The 22,095-nt window shown below is 48.2% G+C and overlaps 1 protein-coding gene across 1 annotated transcript in view; it reads left to right on the forward strand.

Annotated features, from left to right (window-relative positions):
- LOC115096619 (inositol-trisphosphate 3-kinase B-like) overlaps positions 1-22,095 on the forward strand; it is a 78,594-nt gene that overhangs the window by 53,535 nt on the left and 2,964 nt on the right. The window contains exons 3-6 of the mRNA XM_029611504.1: positions 1,158-1,242; positions 2,457-2,670; positions 5,509-5,713; positions 6,284-6,385. Of these exons, the coding sequence (XP_029467364.1) occupies positions 1,158-1,242; positions 2,457-2,670; positions 5,509-5,713; positions 6,284-6,385 (606 nt within the window). The remainder of the gene's footprint in view (positions 1-1,157; positions 1,243-2,456; positions 2,671-5,508; positions 5,714-6,283; positions 6,386-22,095) is intronic.

Consider the following 22,095-nt stretch of genomic DNA (forward strand, 5'->3'; position numbering starts at 1 on the left):
GACTGCCAAATGCTTTTATCGTTGGTACATGATAAGCTTTTTTTTGTGTGTGATTAGAGTGTGGATAAGGCTTAAAATGTGTACATTCCTCTCAAACATTTTTATAAAAAAGATGTGTGTGTGTGTATATCTACATAATATACATACATACATACATACATATATACCCACACATACATACACGCACATGTATTATATGCTACTGGCTATTCTAGATGTGAGAGGCTATAGTGCAGCTGTGACAGATCCAGTCCCCCCCCTTGAAGTGAAACTTGCTAGGTATTTGTGTATCATTCCTCGCATAGATTTTTAGTGGTTGGGAGGGTTTTTTTTTTAAACAAAAAGTTCAGAAGAGGAATGTTGATAGACTGCAGAATTAAAGAACTGCTAAACTTCTGGCATGGGAGGCAGAAACCACACCAAACCAGGAGGGCTCAGCAAAGAATGTCTGGCTCCAGCTGGCCACTCCTGCCTCCTGGTCATAAACCTGTGGAATACTTCGCAGTAGGAGTTAGGAGGCCCAAGGTTGGCCCAGCAGGTCACTCTTTATAGGGCTCGTGCAAGAGTAATAGGCACTCTAAGTCAGGGGTGGCTAACTCCCGTCCTCAAGAATCACAAACGGGCCTGATTTTCAGGATATCCACAATGAATATGCACAAGAGATTTGCATGCACTGCCTCCATTGAATGCAAATCTGTCTCGTGCATATTCATTGTGGATATCCTGAAAACCAGACCTGTTTGTGGTCCTTAAGGACCAGAGCTAACCACCTCTACCCTAGGCAGCCTGTGGTCTTGCATCCTTCCCCTCCCCTGAAAGTCTCCCGCGAGTGGCAGCTCTGCACTTTTTGGTTATTGGCAGGATGGGCTGTGCTGGTGGCCCAAGGGCCTGTTCTTTCTCTTCAGCCGCCCGCAGGATGGGTTCCGCCAGGGGCCTGGTGCTGGTGGCTTTTTGCTGTTCTCCCTCACCCTAAGGTCTGGCAACTCTAAGTGAGCGCCTGGTTTGCCTAATGGAAGCACCGGCCCTGACTTTATTCCAAGTTAGGGTTGGCAAGGTGCCACTCTGTTCCATTTCTAATGGTGAAAGAGTGGCTTCCCTTGACACATTCATCCTTACTACTCCTGCTAATGTTATTGTTTCTCTGCATTTGCTCATAGACCAAGTCTTGGAAAACATTCTTCACTATGGTTCATTGGTCCTTGAAGAGACAGAATTCCTGGGTGCAGCTTGCAGGCCACGAAGGTGAGGAGGAAGCCATTTCTTGGTCATGACAGGGGGGAATATGATAGAGACATCTAAATATATGAATGATAGTAATACACCAAAAACAAACTTCTTTTTTTTTTTTTTTTTATTAAAATGAATTTGTAGAACTAGGGGATATGATATGAAATGCCAAGAGAGGTAAGACTCAGGAACAATGTCAGGAAATATTTTTTTTTTTAAGGAAAGGGTGGTGGACCCTTGGAATGTCTTTCCAAAGCAGTAATAGACTTCAAAACGTTATGAGATAAACACAGAAGATTCTTATTTGGGGGGGGGGGGGGGGGGGGGGGGGGGGGGTGGGTTGTGGGGGGGGGGGTGGGGGGGGGGAAAAGGATAGCAGAAGCATGACTTAGTGGTACCACAGGCCATGGGGCTAGCTAACAGGTGACCTGCATGGAATGGTGCTTACAACAACCTCGACATTAGTGGTAAAACGGCATCAGGCAACGAGATAACCTAATTGGAGTCACCATGGTTAAAACCTAAATTTCAATGAGCAGGAGGAGCCAGGTGTTTTGCACAATGGCTTCCAAAGTTTTGCTAAATGTGTGGATTATTATAAAACTTAGTAATAAGGCATACAAGACGACCTGGATGTTGGATTTGGGGTTGGTTTTTTTTTTTTTTGTAAGAATCTGAGATGATGATGACAAGGCCTGAAATGGCCTGCCAGTGGAGGCCAGTACATTAATAGAGTCTGGATATCCCTGGGAATGGCAGTGCCACAGTAGGAGAGTCAGGAAATGAGTTGAAAGTTCAGGTAAAAGACATTTTGATGGGCAGGGATGGGGAAGAGCTGGTGTTGAGTTGAGTATGGAGATTTACATGCTCATCTCGCCAAAGTGAAAGAATCACAACTGGGCAGGCTGGATAGGCCAATTTGGTCTTTTCCTGCCATCATTTCCTGTTATTATGATAGTCATCCAGGCAGGGCTTTTTGTCCTAGGCTTCCAATTCCAGCCTGGGAGGTCTACAGTTATTGAATGGCTCCATGTCCCGATGGGCCAGCATGCGGGGCATACAGTTCAGATTTCCAGCAGCAGAACTAAAAGCACCTGCATGGACTGGGGCTTAAAACCAGGACCTGCTCAGTCGATGTTTTTATGACTTGGAGTTGCTTATCAATCTTTGGAAGATCTGAGGGCATACAGTTGAAGTAATGGATGTCTTCATCCTTTGCTCTTCCCCAGGAAACTTTAAGCCAAGTGAGAGGGGCCAGATCCTGAAGAAGTTCAGCCAGGTAGAGAACACCTGCCTGGAAGCTCTCATGGAGGATGTCATGAGGCCCTATGTCCCGACCTACTATGGTGTGGTGGAGAAGGAGCAGGATAAGTACATTAGGATGGAAGACCTCCTGAAGGGGCTGGAGTGTCCCAGCATTATGGACTGCAAGATGGGAGTCAGGTGAGCATCAAAAAACCTACCTCAATTCACCCAAACCAGTCCAGCTGCATGGCTAAAGCTCAAAATCTCCTCTTAAGTAAAAAGGGAAAGAGAGGGGGAGAAAATCATAGCTTTAGTTTTACAACCAGGTTTGTTAGAAAAAGGAGTTATGAAGAGGGACCAGTGTATAGTGGTAGGCTTCCCTAAGGCACAAGGTGGCAGCATTTTCATTGGAGCAGCAGCTGAAGGACAAGAGGTCATGAAATTAGGTTGGAAGAACAGAGGCTCAGAGGAAATGCTTCTTTAATGGGAGGGTGGCAGCAAAAGTGAGAGCAGGCAAAACCATGACAGGATTCAAGCATGAATGTTACAAATTCAGAGAGAGGCAGGAAGGAGGAGACAGGACAGGTGCAAGGAGCCCTAAGCAAACCTTCTGTCTTGCGCCACCTTCCCCCCAAAAGTCCAGGCCCCACCCTCGACCCACACACACAGAAGTAAAAATTATGCAACAATAAAATGAAGAAATATAAAACATCAATAATAGTAAAACCATACTAGTAAAAGGAGTATTTCAAAATAGCAGACAAATAGAGTGATATCCAATAATTAAAACCCAAAACTACCTGGGTACTTTTGCTTTCCAGATGTCCTGAGCTTGTTGTGGATCAGCTGATGAGGTGGGGAGCAGGGGTTGTTGTGTGCACAAACATTCTCTCATACACACACATAATTATACATGTTTGTTCTTTCTCACACACAAATGCACACAGGCTCTCCCACCCCTGCACACACTACTAAACACACACACACACACACACACACACACACACACATATATATGCTCTATTGCTCTCACACCCTCTCTTCCTCACATACACATGCCCTTATTCACTCAGACCGTCCCTGTCTCTCACACCCACTTAGGTTCCTTGTCTCATTCACACATGCACCCTTACACAGACTCCCTCCCTCTCACTAACAGCATCACTCTCTTGTACACATACAATCCCTCTCACACACACTCTCATACAAGCTCCTTCTCTCTCTCTCTCACATACACATTCCCTCATAAAGGCTCCCTCTCTCTCATACACACGCACACACACCTTCCCTCTGCCTCTCTCTCATACACCTCCTCAAATAGAAACTCTGTCTCTTGTACACCCCCCTTCACACAGTTTCCATCTCTCTCTGGCACACACACCATTACACCCTTACAGGTTCCCTTTCTCACGCATACACTCTCACTTCCTCACACAGGCTCCCCCTGTCTCATACACACACAAACAGAGGTGCAGCTTGCGGCCTGCCAAGTCTGCTTCTCTTGCAGCTGAGAGAAGCAGAGTCTTCTCTTGGCCTAATCTGGATGAGCTCCAATCACGGCCTGCTGAGTCTGCTTCTCTCAGCTGCAAGCGGGATGGGCGCTGCCAGCGGCCCACCGTATCTCTTCTCTTGGCCGCGAGCAGGATGGGCACTGCTCGCGGTTGCTGAGCCTTCTCTTGACCATGAACTGGATGTGCTCTGCTCACAGCCCGCCCAGACTCTACTCCTCTTGGCCCCACATGGCTGCTCTTTGCTGTCCCCTACTGGTTGGGGCTCTAGGCAACTGCCTAGTTCGTCTAGTGAACACATTGGCCCTGGGAGGAGAGTGGAGCTCGGGTAAGGTGTGTAGTTGGGAAGGCCCAATGTCTTTATTTATCAACAGCTAGCAGATTATGATAATAGAGTTCTTTGATGCCCATATGAGTGATCCACTGCACAGATTTCCTATGGGTTAGGACCTCATTTCCCAGTCATCCCTAGGACAGAACAGTAAGATGGTAGCCGGTTCTTTGTTATTCCTTCAGTACTGCGGTGTAGGCCAGGCCATTTTTTGCTTGCTTGAGAACCAGATAAACTCAGAAGAGAAGTTGTGGCTGTCCTTGCTGCTGTAACATTGGCCAGGGTACACCTAGTTGGAGTGAGGGGGGTGTCAGTAGGATGCAGAGTCTGTTTTTGTAAACCAGATCTGAAAATTACTCCTGGGTTCCAGGACCTATTGTTTTAAATGGGAAGCGTATTCCACGGGCATGCTTTTTGTAAGCTTTCCTTGGGAAAGGCTACATGGCGGGAGCCAGGCAAAAAACACAACCCCACAGCACAGCAACATTTCTGATTCTTGACAAAGAAAAGATGACGCGATTAACTAGCATACCTAGAAAATGGTTCCACAACAGAATAAAACCACCAGGCAGGAGTCCAAGTTTCTCATTCTGTACACAAAGAGAGAGAGAGAGCATCCAAACTTTCTGCCCTCCAGCCTCATGACTCCAGCAGCAAGCCAGAAAGCCCTCTTGTGGTTATTGCTAAAGAAGCATCTCAGCTCTCTACCTTTTAGGTATTGCTTTGCTAAGGTGAGGCTGTTTCCTAACCGGGCGTTACCGAGGTTCTCAAGTGCTGCTGGCTAGGATGTGCCCAGTGCCACTGGTGGTAGATGGATGCTGGCACTGATAGATGAGACGGACACATGGTGACTCTTTCTAAAGAAGACACAGCCGTAGTGGCACTGGCCAAAAGGTTGGACAGGTGTTCCTGTTAGATGAAGGCAGGACGCTGGTGGTGGTTCAGATATAACAGTAGATGTAGGGAGGCATTGGCTGATATGTGTTATAATAATAATTGAGGCAGTGGCACAGATAACTATGGTAGCAGCAGCCAGGACTGGACCCACCCCCTTTTGGTCCACAGCCATCAGCTTAATTAAAAAAAAAAAAAATAAAATAAAAAAAGGGGGGTGGGGGAGAGCACCCCCTAGTGGGCACACAGTAGAAGTTCGTACATTATAGCCACACTTCTCAAGGTCTTGCCTTGCCCCCTCAGGACGTACCTGGAGGAGGAGCTGGCCAAAGCCCTTCAGAAACCCACACCCAGGAAAGACATGTACCAGAAGATGGTGAATGTGGACCCGGAGGCGCCCACAGCAGAAGAGCACGCACAGCGAGCCATCACCAAGCCCCGTTACATGCAGTGGAGGGAGTCCATCAGCTCCACGGCCACTCTGGGCTTCAGGATCGAGGGCATCACAGTGAGTGGCCCGCTCTGGGCATCATTTATGTCAATATGAGCTCTTAGGGGAGCCCGAATGAGTTCGGTTTCCCATGGGCTTGAGAAGTAGGAGAATCAAGAGATGAGATTAGGTTAGGATTACCAGATAGTTCCAGCTCATCAAGGATGGGCTGCCAGTTTTGGTTTTACCCCTTGCTCCAGCTGTATCTATGGACTTGTAGTTCCAATGTTTTCCAATAACAGCAGGACACTTCAAGTCCCAGCATTCACTGTGTAAAATCAGGCCTGGCTGAGCCTGATCAAATGACCTGGACTTGCTTAGTGACTCTTTCAGTGGCCATCTGATCACTGCTCTCAAGTTATTTTCTTCTTCTTCTTATGAGTTAAAATAAGACTGAGAGGAAACAGGGAGGGTGAGAGTTGGAAAGAGAAAAAGAACAAAGGAGAAAAATGAGGCAAGACAGATGGACAAAAATGCTTTTAAAATATTAGGCATGAAGATTAGGAGACTGACTTTTTCCTGCTGTAGGTTTAATCCTTGTGCACATAGTGGAGCCTGGAACTGAGTGCTGTCTATGTCTGTCTGCAGATGGAAGGGGGCACAGTCCAACGGGACTTCAAACAGATCAGGACCAGGGAGCAGATCATGGAGACCTTCCTGAGTTTCACGCGGCGGCGGAAGGACATCCTGGTGAGTAGAGAGTAGGCTAGCCAAGGGGATGCTGCAGCAAACCGTACACACACCAGAAAGGAAGCAGGGGTTGCAAATCTGAGGACAAGCACGCATGCCTGCCTGAATGCCTGTGTATATCTGGTCTGTGCTCATGTACTGGTGGATCCTGGAATTGCCTGTTCCTGGCAGGTGCTCCCTGCTCTCTGGCTGTCATTTCTCACTGTGCAATTGCACAGGGCTTTTCATACTGGGCTCACCCGTGACAACCAGCAGACACCCTGCCAAGCTGTAATTACTGTTCCTATTTCTAATAACTGAAAGAATAATGCTTTCCTTTCCTCAGGGAGGCTGGTTCAGTTGATTATTATACCAAGTCCCCGGGGGCAGATCTCGAGGATAATAGAGACAGCACTGAAAAGAGCCATCAACTGAAAGAAGGGGGAGTGTGACAGTGATACTAAAAACATAAAATTATAATCAACTTAGAGTTCACTAAATCTCCCACAGTGCAAAAGAGACTCCCTCCTCCTCCACATACCGCAAACCACGCACTGGAGTCTCCTTCATCCCCCCACAATGCAATGGATTTTCCCTCATCCCCACCACCAATCACTGACCTCACACCACAATGGAGTCGCCCTCATTCCCCCTTTGCCAACCTCACAATTCTCAATGGAGTCTCTTCCATCCCCATCACTGCAATGGAGTTTCTCTCATTCCACCCCCCGCCCCCTGCTAACCACACACACTATGATGAGTCTCCCTCATCCTCCCCATCACAACTGAGTCTCCTTCATCCTCTCCCCACTACAACGGAGTTTCGCTCAGTCCTTCCATTGCCAATCTCAAACACGGTGATGAAATCATTCCCCCTGCAACTGACCTCCTACACCAGGATGGATTCCCCCTTCATTCCTCTCATCTCTGACATGACACCACAGCCATCCCTCTGGTCAGGCATAAGGTTCAGTCTCTGCTTAGGAGAGACTGGTCTGGAAATCTTAGACCAGTCCAGAGCATCATGTACACTGCTTTTCAGAAAGCCCCAGGGCCTGGAATGCAGGGAAACCAGTTCCACCTTTCAGCGAGCTTGGCAGTAACCACAGAACCCTGTTCCGAGAGGGAATCCTTGTCAACACAGGGGAGAATCCTTCCCCTCCCTTGGCAAACAAGCAGTGCACAGACATGAGTTCCTTCTACAGTTTCTTGCTCTCCAGAGGGGGATGAGTAGGCTGTGAACAAGATAAGTTGGTTCAGAACCTGGCTACAGGCAGGAGTTGCAAACACAGAGTCCCCAACTCTCTCATTACAGCAAGCCTTGGAAGCTCTTTGGGGCAGGCACATGGTCACCACATCAACACAAAGCCTTTGGCCAAGAATCCTGTTCTTCTCGGAGGGTTGTCCAGATACTGAATTGAGATGAGTGCCAGGGTAACATCTACCCTGTGCATAGGGCATTCATGCTGGGTGATGATTACCATGCCTGCTCTCCATGGGAACCATGGTATCGTGTGTGGTGCCCTACTGGATCGATGCCCATCATTTTGTTCAGGAAAAAAAAATAAAATAAAAAAAGCTCCTTGGCCAAATTCCCGACCCCCTAGCCAGCCAGGGCAATGCACCTACTTTTCTTAAGCTGCTTTTGCTAGCATTTCCCTCTGGCACTTACAGCCCCAGTAACATTCACAAGGAAATCTCTCCAAGCCTCCATTCTTATTTTCATATTCCCAACTAATCCCGCTCCCTTTCTATCCCGATATATCCTACCATTCACCCATCTTGCTCCTCCTTTCCCTGCCTCTCCTGCTGGCTTCCCCATCCTGTGGGGTACATTTTAAAAGACAGCGTGCACGCGCAAACAAAAGTACGCTGGATTTTATAAGATAGGCGCGTAGCCGCGCCTATCTTATAAAATCCGGGGTCAGTGCGCGCAAGGGTGTGCACATTTGTGCAACTTGCGCACGCCGAGCCCTGCGCGCGCTGCCTGTTCCCTCCGAGGCCGCTCCAAAATCGGAGCGGCCTTGGAGGGAACTTTCCTTCCAACCCCCCCCCGCACCTTCCCCTCCCTTACCCACCCTCCCGGCCCTATCTAGACCCCCCCCCCCCACCTTTATCTGAAAAGTTACTACTGCCTCCGGGCAGTAGTAACTTACACGCGCCGGCACGGCAGGCCCTGACACAGACCGCTGTGTCGGGACACTCGGCCACGCCCCCGGACCGCCCACATGCCCCGAACACGACCCCGATCCAAAACCACGCCCCTGACCGCCCCTTTTTGCAAGCCCCGGGACCTATGCGTGTCCCGGGGCTTGTGCGCGCCGCCGAGCCTATGCAAAATAGGCTCGGCGCGCGCGGGTGGGGGTGTGTGTGTGTGTGTTTAAAAGGGTTATGCGCGTACCTTATGCGCGTAACCCTTTTAAAATCCGGCCCTTTGTGTTTTAAACTTTACTACTGCTTATTACTTTTTTAGTACTACTCGACATATGCAATGCTGTACAAAAACTTATAACAGAATGTCCCTTCTTGGTAGAGCATATATCCTAACCAAGACAAATATACAGGGCAAGAGAGGGAGTTTCATCATTTATTTGATGAAAGCACATGCATCAATCAGTAGGGCACAGACATGGCAAAAGTTGGACATTGCACAGAATGCATATTCCTTGGAATTTGCCACGCACGTCTCCGATCCCTTTTTGGTGTATCCCTGCCAATTGATTTGCAAGGGGGTGGCCATAACTGCTATACTAGATGCCCCAGTGGCATTTGAAGCTTGGGGGACAAAATATAGCATCTCATCTATTTTGTGGTTCCAAAGAAGAATGGCTCCTTCCAACCCATCTTTGTTCTCAAAGGGTTAAACAGATGTCTTCAGATCCCCTGCTTCTGTATGGAAACCTTTTGCTCTGTTATCTCAGAAGCTTACTTCCACTTTCCCATAGGCGAGGATCACCACAGGTTATTTCAATTTTGCATTCTAACAAAGCATTTCCAATTTAGAGACCTCCCCTTTGGGCTCGCCACAGCATCAAGGTGATGATGGTGTTTGTGGCAATCTTACAAAGACGATATCATGGTTCATCTGTATCTGGACAGTTGGCTGATTGGGGCCAAGTTGATTCAGGAGAGCCAGACAGCCTTGGTCAGAGTGATTCAAGTCCTAGAAGGTTTGGGCTGGGTAGTAAGTTACATGAAGAGCAATTTCCTTACAGAGGAACATAAGTATTGTCATACTGGGTAAGACCCAAGGTCCATCAAGCCTAGTATTTGTTATATCTGCCGGCCTGTGAGACATCCCCATAGGCTATCACACTCACCCCCGATGCCGCAGACAGCTGTGCCTCCCCTCCGTGGCGGGTCCCCTTTGGAGCTCACTCTTGCAGCAAGACGCCGCCGGGACTGCTGCTGCTACTGCTCCTCCATAGGCATGTGTGCTCGTCCAACTTGGCTCCATTTAAAGGGCCTGCGGTGGAAAAAGACCGCAGCGCTCTTAGATGATGTCACTAGCTCCTTCCCTTCTGAAAGGGTTCCCGGGCCACTCCTTCCTTGCCTCAGCAAGGATCGTCTGCATCCAATGTGTAGTGTGAGTTGCTGCTTCCTGATCTTGTGCCTATGCCTGCCTCTTCTCTCCAGCCTTGCCTGTCTTGTCTTTCCAATCCAGCCCACCTCGTCTTATCCTATCTCGTTTCCATTGCTTGCCCTGCTGTGTAGGTCCTTCTCCTTGTCTTCTAGCCTGCCCTTGGATTGACTTCTGGATCTGATTCTAGCCTGACCACCCTTGCCTGGACATTGACACTTCTAGCTTGCTGTCTGCCTCTGATCCTAGCCTGGCCCTGGACCTTCACCAACGCCACTACTGCCAGCTGTCAGTGAGGGCCTACGGGGCCTTCCCCATAGACTGAGTCAACCTCACCAGAGCAAACTTTTCCACACATCTTACATTATCCTGTTTCCAACAGTGGCCAATCCAGGTCAAGAACTTGGGAAGATCCTTAAACAGTAAATAGATCCCATGCTGCTATCACATAGGGATAAGACGTCTGGCTATTCCCTAAGGGTTAGCTTTTCAAAGGCCCGCACGTGCGTCCATGTGCACATGGTTCCCGGTGCACACACACGGACGCGGCGATTTTATAACATGCACGCGTTGCTGCACACATTATAAAATACGATTCCTGCGCGTACATGCGTGCCCGATTTTAATATCAGCATGCACATGTGTGGGCAGTGGCAACTTGCGCACGCAAAGAGGGGGGATTTAAAAAAAAAATAACGAATGGTGACACAATCGGGCCTACACCAGTTCCCTCCCAGTCCGCTCCTTAATTGGAGCGGACTGGGAGGGGAACTTTCCAATCCCCCTACCTAGCCTTCCTCCCTTTTCCCCTCTCCTTCCTAACCCCTAAACCTACCCTAACTATTGTAATTTTTTTTTGTTTTAGAACTTACTCACTCCTCTGAGCAGGAGTAAGTTCCTCGTGCCGGCCGGCTGCTGGTGTGTGCTTCCCCAGGTCAGGGCCTAATGGCTGCTGCCCCGGTTGGCCCCTGCCCTGCCCCCACCCCCCAGCCCATCCCTTTCAAGGAGTCTGGCACTTTGGCACATATTGGGAGATAAGCGCATGGCCGGGCCGTTTTAAAATGCGCTCAGCACGCGTATCCCCCGGTTTTTGCGCCCTGGGCTTTGAAAATTTGGGCTTAAGTCTATTTGGTTAATAACAATTTATGGACTTCTTCTCCAGGAACTTGTCCAAATCTTTTTTTAAACCCAGCTATGCTAACTGCCTTAACCACATCCTCTGGCAATAAAGTCCAGAGCTTAATTGTGCATGGAATGAAAAACAAGTTTTTCTAATGTGTTTCGAATGTTCTACTTACTAGTTTTATGGAGTGTTCCCTATTCTTTGTATTTTTTTTTTTAAAGAGTAAACAATCAATTTACATTTACCTGTTCTGTTCTACTCATTATTTTACAGACTTCTATCATATCCCCCCCCCCCCCCCCTCAGCCGTCTCTTCTCCAAGCTGAATATGTTGTGTTTGGCTGCTCGCAGGTCCATTCCGCAACCGGCCGACACTTACTTCCAGACCCGAGCCATGGAGGGAGCCTGCTGACGCCGCGGCAGGCTGCCACACCTGAGCAGACCTGGCACGCCACGATAGGGACGCTGCTCCAGCATCCTTAGGCACACACACGCGCAACTCTTCAGGATTTAAAGGGTCTGCAGTGGGAAATCCACTGCGGTGCCTCCTGATGACATCACGGGGCCTCCACTGTATAAGGCCTGCCTGAACCTTCCTCAGATGCCTGGCAATAGGTCAACTCCCTAGAGTAGCGCTTTGCCTCTCCGTTCCTGGCTCCTGATCCTGTGTCTTTGTCTTCGTGGTCCCTGGTGTGTCATCTGAGTGCCTGTGTCTGTTTCTGGTCCTTCCTCAGTCTGGTCTTTTCCTGAGTTCTCGTCTTCGTGGTCCCTGGTCTGTCTTCAGCATCCAGCCTGCCCTGTTTTGTCTCGCCTCACCCCCTCGGACTGGACTCCTGTCTTGACTTCAGTTAGGACTCTTGACTCTGTCTTCGGTTGAATTCCTGACTTGATTTTGGATTTGCTCTTAGATGCTGCTTGACCACTGCCTACCCTTTGACCACTGCCTGTTCATTATCTTTCTTGAACTTTGCTTGCCCAGCCCGCGGCTCGGACCATGACACTGCACGAACTCCGCCTGCCCCTGACCACAACCTGCCCCAGTCTCTGCTCTCTTGCTGCCGACCCTGACCTCTGCTTGAACTGACTCCATTTCACTCCTGCTGGCCTGCATACCTTCTACGATAGATACGGGCCTCTGAGGAGAGGTGAAACTAAGTCTAGGTACCCGAGGGCTCAACCTAAGGGGAATGAGAGCTGGTATTGGTGAAGGTCCTTTTGGGCCTTTTCTCTAGCCAGCTCTGACTGCTGATGGTGGGGACCCACAGGGCTCCTCCCTGTGGGTTATGCCAACCCCCACCTTGGTCCAAGGATCCACTTCTGCAACAGATTGCCGATGCCATGGACCTGGCAGAACTTTCGGGTCTCCAGGCCATCTCTGGCTTGGCACAGATGATCCAGCTGTAGCAGTAGTTCCTTGAGCTCTTGGTGGGCACCCTGGAGTGGTTCAGTGCCTGCCTAGATGCAACTGCAGCCTTGACCTCCCCTCTCCACCACCTGCAGCGCCTCTGGTTCCACCAGCGGCGTCCATAATATGACTACTGGTTCATCCCCAGTATGCGGGATATCTGAAATAGTGCTGCAGATTCCTGAACCAATGCTTTATGCATTTCTCCCTTCAGCCGGCACAGTTCCCCAGCAACTCTGTCAAGACTCCCTTCATACTCTCCATCCTGGATAGGAAGGCTTTGGCCTGGGCCTCTCCCTTGTGGGAGCGCAGGGACTGCCTGTTACAAGATCTGCAATAATTCGTTAAGGCCTTCAAGCTAGTGTTTGATGAACCTGGCTGGCTGGCTACTATGGGTTTGGACCTCCTATATTTCTGTTAGTGCAATCGGTCCTTAATGGACTATGTCATTGAATTTCGGACCATGGCTACAGAGTTGAAATGGAGGGAGCACAGCCTTCTTGGTATCTTCTTGAAGGGTCTGTCGTCCCTGGTAAAGGAATAGCTAGCCACCCGGGAACTTCCTGAGATCCTGGATGTGCTCATCAACCTGGCCGGGAGAAACAATCGCCGCCTCCAGCAGTGAGCCTGGGAATTGCATCCTCCCTACAGACAATTTGTGCTGGCTCCATTCTTTTCACACCCCCCTCTCTTCTGTACCATGGCCATTTCATGGACAGTCACGAGTTTCCCACCTGGCACTCGTCGACTCGGGTGCCAAGGGAAACTTTATAATGAAGGTCCTTGTGGACTATCTGCAGCTTCCAGTAGTCTCCAGGAAGACACTTCTCGTCATCTCCTCCATTCATGGTGAGTTGCTCCCCAGCCAAATTACCTTGGCCATAGCACTTTTGTACCTTCACACTGGTATCTTGCATGTGGAAAGTATCATCTTCCATGTCATTGACAAGGCAGTACACCCCATTGTGCTGGGGCTACCCTGGTTACAACTTCACTCCCCTCACTTCGACTGGGGCTTGCTACAGCTTGTGAGCTGGGGCCCATTGCCACAACTCCTGCCTGCAACGTATTGAGCCTCTACTGAGCCTGCCCTTGGCAACGACCTTGATGGGACTGCCTCCCCAGTTCACCAAGTATGCAGACAAATTCTCCAAGAAAAAGGCAGAGACTCTGCTTTCCCACAGAGTGTATAACTGTGCTATCAATCTACTACCTAGCGCTGAACCACCCCAGGGGAGAGTATACATCTTATCGGTCTTGGAGTCCTCGGTGATGTCTGAGTGCATCAAGGAGAACCTTGACTGGTGTTTCATTAGGTCCTCCACGTCTCCTGTCGGGGTGGGGTTCTTCTTTGTGTCCAAGAAATTTGGCTCCTTAAACCTGTATATTGATTACCAGGGACTGAATGCAATAACTAAGAAGGACAGATACCCTCTGCTGCTCATTTCCGAGATTTTTGACTGCCTCAAGGGGTCTAGAGTGTTTATGAAGCTGGACCTCTGCGAGGCTTACAACCTAATTCGGATCAAACAGGGGGACAGATGGAAGACATCGTTCAATATGCGGGATGGACACTATGAATATCTGGTGATGCCCTTTGGCCTGTGTAACACCCCTGTGGTATTTCAAAAAATGATGAACAAAATCTTTAGAGACCTCCTGTACGACTGTGTCATCGTGTACCTCAATGATATTCTCATCTTCTCAAAGGACCTCATGTTCCACTAGCAGGATGTGCGCCAAGACCTCCAGAGGCTACGGGCAAATAAATTATATGTGAAGCTGGAAAAATGCCTCTTCGAGAAGGAGAGTCTACTCTTTCTAGGCTACATCATTTCCAGCAGGGGCTTCCAAATGGATCCAGACAAGGTCAAGTGTATCAAAGACTGGTTGCAACCCTCCAGTCTTCGCACCCTGCAAAGAGTCTTGGGCTTCACAAACTACTTCCGGCATGCTATTTATTTATTTATTTTAAATCTTTTCTATACTGTCGTTAAGTTATTTACCATCACAACGGTTTACAAAAAGGTACAAATAGTAATGTTAAAAATTGAACTGGGTAATACGATATACAATAGTGCCAATAAGGTTCCGGTTACATAAACTTCCAAAATAAAGACTATTTGATGATTGTCATAAATCTTGTCCTTTTAATACATGTAACAGTGTTAATTTACATGTAAACTCTCTGTATATTTTTATCTAAGGTTAGTGATGATTGATAAAAAATACGCACATAGTGAATTAAGTGCTGGGTGCTGATGTTCTGATGCCAGCTTTATATAGTTTCCTATTATCAGTTCTCTTTATAAAATGCCTGTTTAAAAAGCCAATTACTCCCGGATTGCAGCTCCACTCATGATACTCACCCGAAAGGGAACCAATACCAAAGCTTGGTTGTCAGAAGTGGTTACTGCTTTTCAATAATTAAAGAAAGCTTTCCTACAAGAACCGTGCCTCCATCACCCGGATCCCACACATCCTTTATCCTGGAAGTTGATGCCTTTTCCTTAGGGGTAGGGGCCATGCTGAACGAACACTCCAGTGCTGGGGTTCTTCAACCTTCTTCTCAAGGAAGTTTTCCTCCATGGAGCGCAATTATGGAACTGGGGACAAAAAACTACTGGCCATCAAGCTTGCACTTGAGGAGTGGTGTCAATGGCTCTAGAGTGCACAACACCGTATTACTATATACACCAACCACAAAAACAGAGCACTTCATCATGCACAACGACTGAATGCCTGCCAAGCCCAGTGGTCCCTGTTCTTTGCACGTTTTGACTTTGAAGTGAGATACCGGCCAGCCTCTAGGAACGTCCAGGCAAATGCCCTCTCCCAGTCATTTCTGGCAGAAGACACCTTTGATCCAAAAAGAATCATCATCATTCCTCAAAACAATAAAATCAAGGAATATAAAACATCAATCATAATAGTAAAAACGTACTAATACAAAGAATATTTCAAAACAGGTGGTTAATAGAATAGCCAATAAATAAAAACTTGTATAAAAATTATTCAATTTTGCAAGCAATAATATTTCAAAATAGCAGACATCAAGTAACACTTAATCATTAAAACTAAAAAGTATTTTAAAAATCCCTGCTTTCCATACATGGGAACATTTGATTTCCAGTCACTCTGAGATTTCAGTGGATTAGTGAGGGGGGGCAGGGAGGGTGCACTTTCTCCTCTTATATACACATACAGATTCATGCTCTCACACACACAGGCACATAGATACTTTTCCACATACAGACACAGATGTTCTCACACATATGCTCTGTCATACACACACAGACGCAACTCGTGCTTTCACCCATAATAGTGAAATGACTCCTTATCTGATCATTTCCTTTCCTCTAGGAAAGGCAGGCCAGTCTAAACTAATGGGTTATGCATTCCAACCGGCAGATGGAGACGGAGATCACGGACTTGCTGATGTCACGCCTATATAGCCCTGCACATACATCAGCCTACCAGTATTTTCTTCAAAAGCCAACTGTGGACAAATAAAACCAACTCAAACCTAACAAGAAAGGGATGATAACTTTCAAACTGGCACACGGGCACACCCAGGGACATGGCTATTTTATAAATGTGTATATGCACACTTGCGATAAAATAGCCTGGCCGCACGCACAAGTGTGCCCAATTTTAAGTGGACGCACCTGTGAGCACAAAAGCTGCTGCTACTGTGTAAGTGGGGAAATTTTAAAAGGAATTTTACCGATGCCATTACCTGCTTTACCAATTCCTCCCCAGTTCGCTCATTTACCAGCTAGGTCCTCCAAACCCCCCTAGTTTGATAGCCTGTTCACCTCCCCAGTTACCCCAGACCCTTATATCCCTCCAAAATAGTTCGTTATTTTTATTATTTGCACGCCATTCAAAGCAGAAGTAAAGTTATGTGACAGGGGCCCTTGGCACATGTCAGATCACTGAACTATTTATGTGCAAATTTGTGGAAACTCTCCCATGCCCCACCCAAACCCCACCCCCATCCCTTTTTGAAAAGTCCCGGGATGTGTGCGCTGTGGGAGATACGATTGTATCCGGGCGACTTTTAAAATCCACTCAGCACACCCCAGCCCAACATATTTGCACATCCCCTAACTGATATGCACACCAGGCTTTTAAAATTCACTTTTTAGTGTGGAAAAACATATTTGTTTCTTCTTTTCTTTTTTTTTTTTTTAAACGGAAGCACTGGACTCAGCATGAAATGAATACAACAATAACAGAGGAAAATAATAAATAGGACTATCCCACAGAAGGAATCCACTTAAAGATTCTCTACTGATCCAGAAACTATCTAGGATCCTTGTGCTGTTACCACAAATACACCTGACAAGGATCATACAAGTCAGAATAAGCATGATCACGAAAAGGCAGCCCGGGGTGGGATGGTGGACTAGCCTGCCTGTCCTAGAGGAAAGGAAATTATCAGGTAAGTAGTACGTTCACCTTCCTCTTCATCCAGGCAGGCCAGTCCACACTAGTGGGATGTACCAAAGCTACTCCTCAGAAGGGTGGGAGGCTGCCTGTGCTCCCAGTAGCACCGCTCTAGCAAAAGATGTATCCTCTCTTGCCACAACATCCAGTTGATAATGCCTGGCAAATGTATGCAAGAAAGACCACATCACTGCCCAACAAATCTCTGCAAGCAAAAGTAACCATAACTTTGCCCAGAACACTGCCTGCGCCCTGGTCAAATGCGCCCTAACTTGCTTCATTAAAGGCTTCCCCACATCTACATAAGCCACTGTCACAACCTCCTTAATCCAATGAGCCACTGTAGCGCGAGAAGCTGCTTCCCCTTTCTTTACGCCTCCACGAAGGAAAAAGTCGATCTGTTTTGTGAAATTCATTGGTAACTTTAAGATATCGCAACAGATGCTGCCACCCATCTAGAGGGCGTAATATCCTGAATTCCTGCTCATCCAAATCCTTATCCAAGGATGGCAACAAAACAGATTGATTCAAGTGAAAATCTGAAATCACCTTCAGGAAGAAAGAAGACAAGACTTTATCTGTACCATTCCAGACTGATGACCAAGAAGGACTCTCTACAAGAAAAGGCCAGTAGTTGTGAAATCCGCTGTGCTGAACAAATAGTGACTAGAAACACCGTTTTCAGGGTCAACAAATGTAAGGAAAGGTGTCGAAGAAGGTGAAAGGTTGAACCCGCCAAAAAGGAAAGGACCAAATTCAAATCCCAAAAGGGGCACCGGTATATGTAACGGAGGCCTAATATGCTTCACACCTCTCCAAAACCTAAACACATCCTGATGCGAAGACAGAGATCTCCCCTGCATGCGGCCCCTATAACATGCCAACTTTGTTACTTGCACCTTCAGTGTATTCAGGGCCAATCCCTTACTCAGACCTTCCTGTGAGGAGGCTGCTTCAGTGCTCTTCTACCAGAAGACGAAGAAGAGCAGAGTACCACTGCCAGTCCGGAGCCACTAGCAGCACTAAACCTGGATGCCGTGCTATCTTCTAGAGCAACCTGCTGATCATCGGCCACAGTGGAAACACATAGAGAAACTCGTTTCTTGGCCAAAACTGAACCAGCACATCTCCTCTGAGTGCTCAAAAGTCTCTTTTTCGACTGTAAAAGTGCTCCACCTTTGCAATCTCATAGTTCACCATCGATCCAGGAAAGGCCACTGAGCCACAATGAGGTGAAAGGTCTTGGGGGCCAACTCTCACTCTTCTGGGTTCGACGTGTGATGACAAATAATCCTCCTGAACACTGTCGACCCCTGCAATATGGGAAGCTGACAGTGCCTAGAGATGCTGCGCCTCCCACAGCAGGAGGATAGCCATCTCCAGAGAGACTTGTTCATTCAGAGTCCCCCCCTTGATGATTTAGGTATGCCATCACCGTGATGTCCAATATCACTCTCACAGCTCTTCTGGTTAACCAGTCCACAAACTCCAAGAGCACCAGATGAATCGCCTGGGCTTCCAGTCGATTGATGGACCAAGGCATATCCTTGGGAGACCATTGCCCCTGCACCACCAACTCCTAGCAGTGAGCTCCCCAGCCTTGGAGGCTCACATTTGTTGTGACCACTATCCAGTCAAGAACTTCCAAATCCATCCCTCTGTAACCACCAAAGTAATTTTTGTCTCACCTCTACTGGCAAAGTCACTTACATATCATACTCCTGAGACTAAAGATTCCACCAGGCCAACAAAGACCTTTGAAGAGGGCGCATGTGCACCCTTGTCCATGGTACTACCTCTAGCATTGCTGCCATCAAGCCCAGTATCTGGAGGTATGGCCATACCATTGGATAAACTGCTGCCTGCAAGGCTCAGACATGTCCTCAAATCTTCTGGATAAGCTGCTCTGGAGAAACACCTTGCCTTGAGCTGTGTCGAATCAGAAGTCCAAATACTCTAGAATCTATAGCCTGCTGGTTCACTAAATTCACCACCCATCCCAGGTGCTGCAGAAGTTGAACCACTTTGATCGATACCACATGGTTCTCTGCCTCCGACTTGGCTCTGATTAACCAGTTGTTCAAGCATGAATGGACTAAGATGCCTTCCCTGCGAAGTGCAGTGGCCGCAACCACCATTACCTTGGAAAAATTCTGGGCACCATGGCCAAGCCAAAAGGTAAAGCCTGAATATGGAATTGGCAACCTAGCACCACAAAACACAAGAAATGCTGCTGCTGCTTGTAAATCAGAATGTGTAAATAGACCTTTGTGAGGTTGAGTGAAGTGAGAAACTCTCCCTTCTGAACTGCTATGACCACCGACCGTAAGGATTCTATCCTGGGGTGAGTAACCCGAAGAGACCAATTTACTCCTTTCAGATCCAGAATAGGGCACAAGGAGCCCTCCTTCTTGGGTACCACAAAGTAAATGGAGTAGTAGCCCTTACCTTCCTGATACAAAGGCTGGAACAACAGCCTTCAAATCGATCAACCACTGTAAAGTGGATTGCACCGCTGCTCTTTTTTCTACAGAGTTGCAAGGGGAAACCATAAAAGAATCTGTAAGAGGACAGATAAGTTCCAGAGTGTATCCGTCCTGCACCACCTCCAGAACCCATTGGTTGGAAGTGATGTGGGACCATCTCTGATAAAATTGAGACAGGTGACCACTTATCTCTGACACCAGAGGATAGACCCCCAAAACTTCATTGGGAGGAATGGGAAGCTCTGGAACCAGAGCTTCCATCCTTACCAAGCTTCTTTGCTTCAAAGGACTAGACCTTCTGAACAATCAAGATCTTTGATTACCTGAGCTTCTGGATGGGTGAAAATGCTGAGAATTGCAAAATTGCCCTCTCGCTTAGGAGAAACAGGGGTCAGTTTCTTATCCTCTGGCAACTATGGAAACTTGGAATCTCCCCACTGATTTGCCATTTTTTCCAACTTATCCCCAAACAATAGACAACCCATGAAGGGCAGCTTCCTGAGATTCCAGCCGTAATCACCAAAGCCACCTGAGCTGCTGTATGCGCCAGATTGTAGCCTGCATTGGCCAGGAACATGGCCCCTGGCTCCAATTAAGGGCCATTGTCACCCAGTGCTTCCTGAGCCAAACGCAAATTGGCCTAAGCCACCATACAACAGCAAGTGGAGATCTGTAGATTCATTGCCACCATTTCATAGGCCTGTTTCAGAATCACTTCAATCTTCCAATCCTGGGCATCCTTCAGGGCTGCTCCAACCTCCACTGGAATGGTGGTCCTTTTCATCACTAAACAGACCAGGGCATCCACCTTCATGATTGGAACTGTTCCCTAGTTTTAGGATCCATATACCCGGCTAAGGATCGATCCACTTTAAAATTAGCCTCTTGTGCACCCCACTCCAAATAAATCAGCTCCTGCACAGTTTTGTAAAGAGGGAAAAAATATGTTGCCTTTCGCAAGCTGAGCATAATAGAATCTTTCTTCTGATCCTTAGCTGTAGCTGGAACTGCCTCCTTACACCCAATGGCCTTCAGGGTCTGAGAAATTAAACTGGACAACTTGTTCCTATGAAAGAGCTGCAGCTTAATTCTATGCAGGTCAACACCTGGGGGAATCAACTTCCTTCACTAATCCTTCCTCGATATCCCCCACAGAGGAACCAGACTCTACCCAAGAATCTTCTGAAAGACCCCCGTCTTCTTCTTCCTTCATCCATTCCTCCCTCTGCTTCACTTGATTGTGTGGGGAAGAGAGAGGATCTGAACATTTCTGGGGCCTCAAATAGGGAGTCTTCTGATGAGGGCATTTGAGGATCCGAACAGGACCTCTCTTGCTCCTGACAAAAGGATTGAAGTCTTATAAAAAAACCCCTCCACCCATGAGATAGCTGAAAGGTCCACGCCTGGGGCGGGTAAAAACTTCCAAGCCCAATCCATTAGATACTGAAGGAATGGAAAGTAGTGGCAGCAGGGCAAACTCCTCTCCGGAAGCAGCTGAATCCTCCCCCAGCTGGAGGGTAGCCCCCCACTGGTACCTCTATATGATCACCAAAGCCCCCACAGGAGTAAACTCTCTCATGTCTGGTACATGCTGAAAGATCTTCTGGGGCTGATGACCTTCATATGGTAGGCAGTATAAATATGGAGCCTCTTCCAGTGCTAACTGTTCAGAGCGGTCAGCCTCTTCAAAATGGTATCTGCCTCATGTCCCTCCGAGTGGTGAATCGTGCACAGAGCCTGCCTGCAGCTGAAAATGGTGCCTGCCACGTTTCACTTAATGGTTCTGCTGACGCGCTGCTCACCAGTCCAGCTCGAACCAGTTCTCGCCCGACTCCCCGCTACAATATGTTGCCCAACGTCAACTTTCTGATGGCCGTAAGGGCCTACATTGCCGCTGAATCCCCGGCCGCAACTGTTTCCTTGTCTTTTTTCAAAACCAAACTTTCTTGGTCAGCCACGGAGCAGCAAGGCCACCTGCCTGCAAGCACAGTACCCCAGGAAGAGGACAGATGGTGCACTGGAAAGGGAGCTGGTCACAGGCAGTGAAAGAGGCAAGGAATAAAAAAGGGCTGAGCCCAAGGCTTCCTTGCTTTACTGGGACCACCTTCGTTACAAGAGGAAAGAGAGGGCTACCAGCCTTCACCTCGCTACTGTCCTTTTTTCACAGGACACTCAACTGAGGGAGGGAGTGCTTGCTTTCACCTCAGTAGGTCCACCAGTATGCATGCATGTCCACCACTTGCTGAAGATGGAGAATACTGGCAGGCTGATATCTGTGCAGGGCTATATAGGAGAGAGATCAGCAAGTCGGCGATCTCCATCTGCTGGTTGGAGAGCATAACCCACTAGTGTGGATTAGCTTGCCTGGATGAAGATGAAACATGCTTTCTCTCATACACACCCAGGCTAACACACACACAGAGGCGGATTAGCCTATCAGGGGATCTGGCATCCCCCGGTGGGCCGGTCGGTCTGCCGAGCGTGGCTCTGTTGCGGCCACGCTCAGCAGACCACGGGGTATCTCCTGGGCAGAAAATCCCCGGGCCAATCTTTACCCAGAATCCACCCCTGCACACACACCTTTGGCAGCTGGCGGGTTGGGCTCAACCGACAGCTTACAAGGTCTCCTTTTTCTGCTACCGGCAGGATGGGCTCTGCCAAATGCGTGTGAGGCCTCCTCTCCTT

This window comes from Rhinatrema bivittatum, chromosome 8, assembly GCF_901001135.1.
Source record: "Rhinatrema bivittatum chromosome 8, aRhiBiv1.1, whole genome shotgun sequence".
In the NCBI taxonomy this organism is placed as follows: domain Eukaryota; kingdom Metazoa; phylum Chordata; class Amphibia; order Gymnophiona; family Rhinatrematidae; genus Rhinatrema; species Rhinatrema bivittatum.